The sequence below is a fragment of the Marmota marmota genome, unplaced genomic scaffold (assembly GCF_001458135.2).
Source record: "Marmota marmota marmota unplaced genomic scaffold, marMar, whole genome shotgun sequence".
Classification (NCBI taxonomy): Eukaryota; Metazoa; Chordata; class Mammalia; order Rodentia; family Sciuridae; genus Marmota; species Marmota marmota.
Window position 1 is genome coordinate 1,649,097 of NW_026000244.1, and position 10,998 is coordinate 1,660,094.

Sequence of the window (10,998 nt, forward strand, 5' to 3'; positions counted from 1 at the left end):
AGACCCTGAGTAAAGTGTTAACACAAAGCCAGAGCAGAATTGTGGAAAGAATGCCAGATCAGACAAGCCTCCAAATGGAGAATTAACTATGCCAAAAAAATGAAAACTCAATGTTTGTATTTATTATTAAAGAAATTCAAAAGAACATAAATGTTCAAAGAATAAAAAGTTTGCAAATTAAATAGCCATTGCTTAAATTTTTGCAAACCCATTTGTAGGTTTGTAATGAGGCAGACCTGGGTCTTAGCTCAGAGGCCATCACTTTGTTGATAACATTGTCTTGGACTGTCACCATCAAAACCTCTTTTCTTTTGCACTTGTTACCACAGTCCCAACCGGAATTTCAACTCCAGCTCAGTTTTAGGCAGAACTGCAGTGTTCCCTTTCACTTCCTCTCCCAGTCTGGACAGCCTCAAAACGTAACTGGCAGTTGGGGTCTGGGATATCTGTGAGCTCCTCCTGATGTGGAGGACCATACCAGTTACTTCCATTACTTCCTCATACCCATGGATAGAGGGGCTCAAATGGTCAAATGGCATGAAAACAGTGTCCCAAATTCATTCCAACCAATGCTTGTTTTCCCAGAGCTCCTAAATTCTTCGGATTAACTGGGCATGTTGAAAACAAATAATCATTCTGATTTCCATTTCAGTTGTTTTTATATATTTTAGATTTCCAGAGTGTCAATTGTGGACTAATACAACCAAAGAAGTGAAATGATGGCATTTGCTGTGGGCCAGGGTTTGTGATAATCCATTCACTTGGGCTGGTTAAATTTTTATGAGAAAATTATATAAATATTTTAACATAATTAGCCTTAAACTGGGAATGTTATTTTAAGTATATAGTCAAATTATTATCCTTTAGCAAAAGTGCAAAGGTTTAAATCTCTATTCTCATAGACATTTTAATGTAATTACATTTTAATGTAATTACATTTTAATGTAATTAAAATGTAATCGGTGGGGGTGGGGATGAGGTTATAGCTCAGCAGTAGAGTGCTCACCTTGATCCTTGATCCTCAGCACTATATAAAAATAAATTAATTAATTAAAGATATTGTATCCAACTACAACTAAAAAATAAATATTTAAAAAACATAATTGGTAGGGGCTGGGGATGTGGCTCAAGCGGTAGCGTGCTCGCCTGGCATGCGTGTGGCCCGGGTTCGATCCTCAGCACCACATACAAACAAAGATGTTGTGTCCATTGAAAACTAAAAAAAATAAAAATATAAAAAAATAATTAAAAAATTGGTAAATATTTGCCTATTTTTTTGCGTTCACTTTTTGTTTGAGACCATCATAAAAACATTAATCAGGCCCTAATATTACTTATATATGCAGCAGGGATAAAGTAATAAACATACCACTACAGAATGTATACATCTGCACATTTTTAATATTTAAGGGGAAAATAATATAATTTCATAATTCAAATTTCATTCAACTTCTTTTAAAAATATTTTCTTAGTTTAATTCAAACATTTAATTTTGTTAACAAATAATCAGGTAAAATTTAAAAATCAGTAAGAGAAAGTAGATATGCATTACTATAATTAGGTGCAACAATTTTGTTTCTCTTCAGAACAGAGAGCAGTGTGCAGTATATGTAGATCATTCTTAATAAACCTGTAAAATTCCAACTACCAAAGTGATGAATTCTTTTAGCATATAAGATGATCACTTATTGAAGCTACAGTGATTCCTTGATGCCTATACTTGCCTGTGCATTAAATAAAGCCCATCATTTCTGTTTTGAATTCTTCCCCAACATTCACAGGCCTTTGGGGACAAAAGTATGTACATCATTCTCAAAGGTGGATCTTCATATATTATTATACAGATGCTCCTTGACTTAGGATGAGGTTATGCCCCAATAAACTCACTGCAAGTTAAAAATACCACAAATTGAAAATGCACTGACTACACCAAATCTACCCAACATCCTAGCTTAGTAACACAGTATAGATTACCAGTTGTTTCCTATTATGATCGTGTGGTTGATTGTGAGTTGTGGGTTATGGCTGCTAATTAGCATTTCAAGAAAGTATCATACTGCATATTGATAGGCCAGGAAAAGATCAAAATTAAAAATTTAAAGAATAGTTTCTATTGAATGTGTATTGTTTTCATACCATCATGAAGTTTAAAAAATCCTTGGTTGAACGATAGTAAGTCAGAGACCATCCGTACCTTAAAATTCTCATCAGTATTTTAGGGAACACCAATATGGATATAGTTCTGTTGTGGGCAGACTTTTAAGGTGCCTCCTAATCCCTTGGTTCATGAGCCTTATATATCCTTTTCACCTTGAGTGTGAGCAGGATCTTTGACTTGCTTCTAAGGAAGAAGTTATGGCACAGGTACAGGATGTCATGCTCTTGGTTATGGTGCATTACATAAGTCTCCCTTTCACTAGCAGGACTGCTCTAGAGTATGTCTCCTATACCACTTTGAAGAAGCAAGAAAACATGAATTTTACAACAATAAAGAACTGGATGCTTCCAATCATGACAGCAGAGGGGCAGATCCTTCCCTAGCTGAGTCTCCATATGAGAATGCAGCCCTGGCTGACCCTTGACTGCAGCTTTATAGAAGACCCAGTGAACTCATGCCTTGCCCCTGACACATAGAAACTGAGCCAGTGAACACATGTTGTACTAAATTGGTTACAACTCAAATAAATATTTCATATTAATGAAACCATAAGAAAAGACAGGTTTTTACAAAAAAGATAATATACAGGGCATCTTTTCCATTTTAAAAAAAGAACACAGTAAATTAGTAGTACCATGGCTAAATTTATATAGCCAATTGTCCTGTTTTGGATAAGCCATCTTATTAACACCTGTCAGGCACATGGCAGTTGATAAATGGAGAATGTAGCACCTTCTTATTATAAATGGCTATTGAACACACATGGTGGCTCTCCAGGTGGTTATTAACGACAAAAGTATTGACTAGAACAATTTTCATAGACATGTGAATGTCTTGCTTTTCTAGTATGCAAATGTATCCTAATATAAAATAAACTTTAATTTTGGGTGCTCTAATGGAAACTAGAATCTTGACTAGAATGACAGATATAGTTCAGAAAATCTTCCGTTAACATAAATAAGCATCATTCTGAGGATATTTCAAACAGTAACAAGATGAGACAAATAACTCGAGGAAGGGAGAGTTTTGCCTAAATCAGTTCAAAATCTAGAAAGGGGGCTGTAGAGCTTCAGTTTGAAATATGACTTTTGCCTTAATGAACAAAAAGAATGTTGGATGGCACCAAAGAATTGTGATAACTTTCAGGAAAAGAGGATCACAGGACTGTCAAGAAAAATTGACCTAATCACCCCATACTTGAGGGAATCAAATTTAGGATTATGTTTTGGTCAGATTCACTTGTAGTGTTAATATAGTGTCTATATCTCAGCTAAGTTTAGTTAGAAAATACACATTTTTGTGAGATCATCAGGTAATCATTTCATTCTACAAAGACTATAATTACAAATTGCAAAGAAACAAATTATTGTAAATCAAAATCCTCTACATATTTTGCTACCTATTAGTTTTCTTTCCCATAACTGAATTCAATAATAAAATTTCAGAACTGACACCAAACATTATTTTATCATTAAAATGTAAAAATCATTAGACCAAAAAGGTTATTTGTTTTTCTTTTTTCCCTCTAGGTATCTAATGCATTTTTAGCTACTTAGCTCTCATTCACAGGAAGATGGAAACCCTGCTCAGACCATCTGAGAAGCATTTCCTTTTTTACAAATGTCAGCTGGTGATCAATAAAAGGACAGGACAGATTTCTGCATAACACAAACACCAGAGTCCAACTTTGACTTTTATAAATTTCCATGTCACATTTTTAAGAGAGTAGGACTATAGTTCAAATTGTTGTTTGCATTTAAAACCTAAAATCATTAGGCAAATAACATTTTAGTTTTAGAAGAACAGGTCAGAACAGTCAGAAAGGGCCACACAGTGATTAATGACTGCACTTAAGTCACTGCTACACAAACAGATCACGGAGGGGCCCTGAGCAGAGATTCCTGGCACCTTGGCTGAAGCTGGGGTGGGCGAGTTGGTAGTGGTGCATGCCCACTGCGCAGACCTTGAGGGCCAGGGCTGGGTTTTCACCTATGAGAGCTTTAGGCTTAGAAAGTAAGTCATATTGTTACAGTATAAGTAAACCACAGCTACTGATCAGAAGAAGTACTCCTTCTGACTTTCACTGACAGTATTTTGCATGTTGAGTTCACTTTTCAGAGCAATCTCAGCATTGTCTCCAGCTTTTGAGATATCTGACTCATTCTTTTGATATAACCATCTCTGTTGATAAATGCGTATAGCTATGGCAGTGACGCAGAGCAAGATAAATATCACCACTGCTACCACACCTGGTGAGAGAAAAGAAAGAGAACGTACAAAGTTAGAAGATAAACTATAAATTTCAACCTCGCCAGAATCTCTACTAGATGGTTTAAATCATATGTAATATCATATATATTAGTACCTATAATATATAATCTACATATGCATGTATGTATATGTGTATATACACACACATAATAAATTTTGAGGACAAATGGTATGATGACATTAAGTTTACATGGCAGATCTTAACATGCAGATCACGATTGGATTTCAGTTAATGACTTCACATAATAAGTGCAGAAATACAACAGGATCTCTTAGGCCATGTCCCACTTCACATTAATACACCAGGAAATTTTAATTATTTTAAAATAGAGTGCATAGTCTCATCATCACAGAGTAATTGTTTTTGTACAAATATTTTAATAAAAATTTACTTTGATACTGATATGCTGTTGAATTAGTTATATAATAAGCATGTCATTCATCTCTGTGAGGCTCTTAGCTCCTGACATCAGTTATGCCAGTGGTCCTCAAGTCTGTTTAGACAACTTAGAACAAATAAGATCTATGGATATTCAGATTTTTACAAAAATCTTGACAGATGATTTTAATGTGCTGAAAGGATCGAGAACCATAAAGTTATACCATAGGAATGTTTACTCAAGCTATCCTATTAGTAAAGAATGAATATCAAGTCTATACTGAAATAAATATGTAAAAGGTCAGTTTTAAAGATGATTGGCACAGGTATTAATTAATACCGCCAATAAGCAAGTGTTATATAACAAGTGTTATGTAAGTGCCTTCCTAGTTATACAAAAATATTTGTACTATAAAATGAGGGTTCTTTTTCATACTCTGGGATAGACATCAGCAACTAAAATGAAGCCAAACAACTCAAAGCTTAATTAGGTATAACTAGTCAAAGGGATTCCTAAGCACAAGTCTGAGAGGAAGTAGTGTGCTCATTATTTGGTTTATATTCATAAATATTCATAACAACATTTTGTTCAATATACTTTGCATCCCTTTAGGAAACAAACAATCACATTGCTTTAGGTTTTTTTTTTTTTTTTTTTTGCTTAGTTATAGGACTTTGTTTTAAGGAGAAATATCATATACAATTGCAATGTTAAAGACTGGTAAATCTCAGAACAATGATGGGGCTACTTGATTATAATTCCATGACATTACAGGAACTCCTCAGTATACCTTGGCCTTTTTATATGTGATAACTCTTTAACTATGGCTTGGTTTATTACATTTAATGGGATCCTAAAATAACTTGTCTACACCCAAAGATTAAAATTATTTGAATAATCACTCAATGCAATTCATAAACTGCATATTGCTGATAGTGTTTTTTTTTTTTTTTGGCACAAGGGATTGAACTCAGGGGTACTCAAGCACTGAGCCACATATCCCCAGTCCTACTTTGTATTTTATTTAGAGACAAGGTTTCAACTGAGTTGCTTAGCCTTCACTGTTACGGAGGTGGCTTTGAACTGCCTAAACCTCCAGAGCCACTGGGATTACAGGTATGCACCACTGCGCCTGGCTTGTTAGTGTATTTTTTATATGAGCTTCTCTCTGCCTGCCTCTCTATCTATACATCTGTCTTTTTATCGATCTAACTGCCTATCTACAGTAAATGTCCCTTGGTAAGAAGCCCTCTGTGATCTCTGGTTTACCAGGTACAAATACTTTTTCTGGTTCATTCTTTCCTATACTATTCCTTTTGTTTGCAAGAGGAGGAAAAGATAATTCAAAATGCAGAACATAGAGAAATCTATCCATGTCAATAATCCTTTATATGGATTAGGTATTTTTCATATAAGTCTAGTCTGTGTGTTCAGGTTAGTTCACTGGTGTCAATGCACCCAGTGGTCTTCTAACCATCCAGCCATCAGCTACTGCCCAAACAAAAGGCAGTACAAGTACAAGTGAATCACAAAGCCTGATACACTCACCTTGTCAGGTCCCTGAGACCTGTGTTTTCTCCTTCTCCACCCATCTATGAGGAGCCAAGTAGGATTGCTCAAGGGAAGCACACTGGTATAACTTATTTACTTTGAAATTTTGCCAATGATATTTAGGCAAAAGCTCTAAAGATCCAAAGGCCTGGTATTTTGTGCTATCATCAGAATGAAAATTCACTTTGCTCTTTTAAATAAAAGGCACCAAGTTTGCAAGTATTTTGACTTGGATTCCTACTTTGAAAATATAGAACACATTTATTTTAAACTAGCTTGCATTAGAATGGATACTTTTCATTAAAATAAATTAGAAATGATTTGGGAGTAGTATTTAAATTCTAATATAAAGCATTTCTTTTAGATATAAATGATAAAAAACATTTATGGGATTTTTTTTGTTCTTGGAATTGAAAATGGAGGTTATATTAAATAAGTTCCTCATACTTCAATCATTACAAAAATAAAAGTAGTTGAGATAGGGGTGGAAATATTAATATCTTTACAGAGATTTTTAAAGTGTCTGAGTACTCTTCTAATTCTCTGACATCTAGATGAATACAGATAAACTACACAGACCCCATGTAAGCTGATGTGCAGCCCATATGAGCAATGGAGACCAAGTGGTGTCACCCAGCTCTCTGAGTTATGAACCTTATTTGACAAAGCAAAGGAATAGATTATAGTTTACTTCCTACTCACTAAGCAGAGTGTGCAAGAGTCACATTTCAATAGAATCCAAACAATTAAAATGGGATAGCTCGGTGGAATAGTACCTGTCTTCCATGTGCCAAGACCTGCCCATTCCCAACACTCCCCTTCCAACACACACACAAGAATTAAAAAATTCTTTGAACTGTAAGAAGGGAGAATTGCACATTCGTTTTTTGAGTTAGAACTTAATAAATTCTGTGTTAGTCACTATGTTGTTTATACTGTCACTTCTTCAATTCTAAATAACCTTGGAACTCTTATTCCATTAGCCCCAAAACATTTAAAAATAAAATTAAAAGCAAAAATCATACTGCTTGAAGCACCTAAACAATACAAATTGTTATTTTTCAAACATAAAAATATAAAACTATACTTCTTATTCCTGTCTTTGGTGTTATATAACAATTTGAAGGCTCAATGGCAATTGCAAGGAGCCATAGAACCACTATTTTTAAAATATATATCATCTCCTGTATCAAATAACAGTGATAGTTATTTTCAAATAAAAACTTCTCACTATTCTATAATGTTTTACCTATTCTTCAGAAAGTGTGCTTCAGTGGAACCATCAGTTCTTTTTACTGAGGAACTGAATTCAGTAAGTTACATGAAATATCAGGAAAATTTACAAGGCCTGCCATTGACCCCAGCAGTCTGAGCTGATTGCTATAGATGGTTTCTGGTTCATGCTAACAGCCGCATTACCTCCAATGACCGCAGAGTCACTTCTGTCTGCATTAATTAAAGGCTCTCCCTCATCAGTTGGTCCAGAATAGCCTACAGTAGAAAAAGGGAGGACAGAGCGAAGAGAAGAGAGTAATTCACAAACACCGGAACAACAAACAATTGTAGTGGGAGAAATGAACATGAAAGGAAGAACACAGGAGAGGGAAAGGCCAGATACCAAGTAGGTGAATCAACAAACAGGACTAAGTAAATCTGCGATATAGCAGTAGTGACACACAGAAAACAAGCACAAGGAGGTACGCACCTGAACCACGTGAGAGCCGGGGAGCGAGTTCCCGCGCTCTGGAGCCAGGCCCTGCGCCCACCGCGCAGCGGGATCCAGCGGCCACTTGACCATGAACAGTGACCCGGGCAGGTCCGACAAGGCGCAGCGCCGCCTTCAGCGGGGCTGCATGGCTAAAGCGCACCGCAGACAGGCAGCCTGTGAAGCCGCGCGCTGCCGCCCGCCGCGTATCGGGGTCTGCGCCAGGGGGCTCTGCCGACAAAAGAAGTGCATACATCCTTAGGGCGCCCCGCATCTGCGAATCTCCCTTCCAACCCCTATATTTTCATCTTTAAGGAAATACACTGCGGCCATTACCAATGGCCTGAGTTGTTGACAAGCGGGGTGGTAACTTTGGTCCATTTTGCTAAAACCTTCCCTAGAGGCAGCCACGGAGTAGATAAGGGCGAATTTCTCGGGCACTTCATTTTTTCAAATGATCATTACAATGCTTTTGGATGGAATTTGTACCTATTAGTACAATTGGGTAAAGCGAAATATCCCTTGGATTTTAGGACACTCTGGAAATTTCTCTAAAAAATTCCCTAGTCTGTATTCAACACCAGAGGCTGCTCCCCTTCACAATGTGGTCTCCATTCTGTCCCTGCCAGGACCCACCTGCCTTTAACCACAAGCAAGGAAGGTTGGTTTTAGCAAGATCTAAGTAAGAGCAATTGCGATGGAAGATGAAAACTTGAGGTTGCTAATTTCAGTGAATATACTCTGCCTTTCCACTTGCTCAATGGGCATGGAATCTGACAAGGGGAGTAAGAGGTGAAGTTCAAAAATTTAAATGTCAAACAGAGAAGCATCCTCTACCCTGCAGAGGAAACCATGTCAATATGCTGTGAGTGCTTGATATCTGATGTCAAATTCCCTTTGCAAACTGGCTGTGGGGAAACTGCAGTTGATTCTCCTTATTCTAACAACCAATGAATGAATACATAGCTGTCAAGAATTTGCCAAATGATTTACTATAGGTTATCATTTTAATTTTTGCAGCATAAAACAATGAATACTTTTATTCTTATTTTATAACTGAAGAGGTGAAGGTTCAGAAGTTTGTAGCATAAGTTAGTAGGACATTAAGGTTACTGGGGGGGGGATCTGAATTTAGGCCTCTTGTGTTCAACCCCTTTCTCAACAAGATATTCTTTTTTTCCCCCATTAGTATATTCTGTATATGTTCATAATTGCTCACATGGAGGGACTGGTAAATGGGGATCATTATACTATTTTTACTTTTATAAGTTCATATATTTTTCCATAGCACATATGTACATATTCAATAAATGCTTTTTGGTTGACTTAAGAACCAATCTTTAAGTTACCTCTGAGAATCTCAGTTCAGATCCATTCTGTCTTGATGTTGTAGTTAAACTCTCAAAGGACAATCCTTATTTCTTTTGAATTTGAGGATGCTTGAAATGTTTTTATATTAGAGGAATATACAGTCCCATCACCATAAATTCGTCTTTCTATGGATGCTTAGTAGCTACTGAAATAATTTTTATAATGTGGCACGCATGAGGATAGAAGAGCCATCTGTTCTAAAAGATTACATGCATTGGATCAAGATAAAAATGCACTTCCATAGCTGATTGCCATCTCATGCCACTGAGTTTTCTTGAGTGTTAAGGTTTTTTTTTTGAGTGTTGGGGTACCTAAAGTCACCTCTATTGTTGTACTAATATGAAAGAAATGTGAAAATTATCCAACAGAATGGAGTTGCTTGTTCCAATCCTGGCAAAGAAAGAAAGGGAAGGAGGGAGGGAGGGAGAGAGGAAAGATTACAAAACAAGTGTTCTTAGTCATAAAGACTGTCTTGTAGGACTATCATTAAAGTCTTTGTCAGGCCACAAGCTAGCACAGGAGTATACAAAAAACAAAGCAAACAAAAGAACTTCTGCAAGGATACCTACCCATCAAGTATCTGTTCAACCTCAGACTGATGCCACTGTTGTTATTAATCACTGTACCCAAAGATTATTGTTTCAAAATATCTGATGAAATCTTCAGTTTTGTCTTTAATGTATTTTCTTTCCCCAAGTTTCCTTGACTATACTCCTACATTACTTTGATGGTGTATTCCCTTTGCAGTGCTTTGTTACTCTGATTGCAATGCTATTCCTAAAGAAATACCACTATTCTCTGAAGAATCTGTTTGTTGTTGTTAGATTGAAAGTAAGGTTAAGCTATGTACCCTGAATCTTCTACTCATAAGGTGGGGCTTCTTAAATCTAATTTTAGGTATTCCTTTTCATTCCTACTAATCTTCACTTCATTATTTTAGTCTGTCATTCTTAAAAATCCAATCTTTTGTATTCTTATTCCTTCTGACTTGAAAGAGAGTTGTCTCTCGAAAAAACGTGTGTTGTGAACTTTTCGGCTTACAAACTTAGGGACTGTTAAGTTGCAACAGTAAATGTGTGTAAAAAAACATCTAAAGCAATTAAAATTGGGGGCATGATGTTTATGATATTATAATAAACAAATCTTTCTTAAATATCTTGGTCAGGCTGATTATATGAGACATCAAAAAACTTTTGTGTGATAAATTCCTGGTAAATTTTAAGCATACTAGGAGAAAGTAAGCTTGGAACAAATCAACTCAAAGAATATTATAAATTTAGAGATGTCTTCCAAGATGACTTTATTTATCATTTTATAATTTGATAATGTATAATTTACAGAAAGAAATATTTGCTTGATATACTTGAAAGTGTGTCAAGAAGAAATAAAATGGGAAGATATTGCAACAGCAACATGGAACTTCTTTGGGAAAGCTAAATTATGGAAAAAACTTTAAAATTCAATTTAAAATCCTAGCTATTAAGCAAAAAAAAAAAAAAAAAAAAAAAAAAAAAAAAAAAAAAAAAAAAAAAAAAAAAAAAAAAAAAAAAAAAAAAAAAAA

General features: G+C 35.6%; 1 protein-coding gene across 6 annotated transcripts in view; it reads right to left on the reverse strand.

Moving 5' to 3' along the window:
* Positions 1-1,992: 1,992 nt before the first annotated feature.
* LOC107159601 (contactin-associated protein-like 3) overlaps positions 1,993-10,998 on the reverse strand; it is a 235,193-nt gene continuing 226,187 nt past the window's right edge. For 4 of the 6 annotated variants that reach the window (XM_048796272.1, XM_048796267.1, XM_048796269.1 and 1 more), the window contains 3 exons: positions 8,067-8,297; positions 7,781-7,852; positions 1,993-4,408 (listed from right to left, as the gene is read on the reverse strand). In XM_048796272.1, the coding sequence (XP_048652229.1) occupies positions 4,215-4,408; positions 7,781-7,852; positions 8,067-8,297 (497 nt within the window). In that variant the 3' untranslated portion in view covers positions 1,993-4,214. The remainder of the gene's footprint in view (positions 4,409-7,780; positions 7,853-8,066; positions 8,298-10,998) is intronic. The other 2 variants (XM_048796268.1, XM_048796270.1) reach the window with 2 other exon arrangements.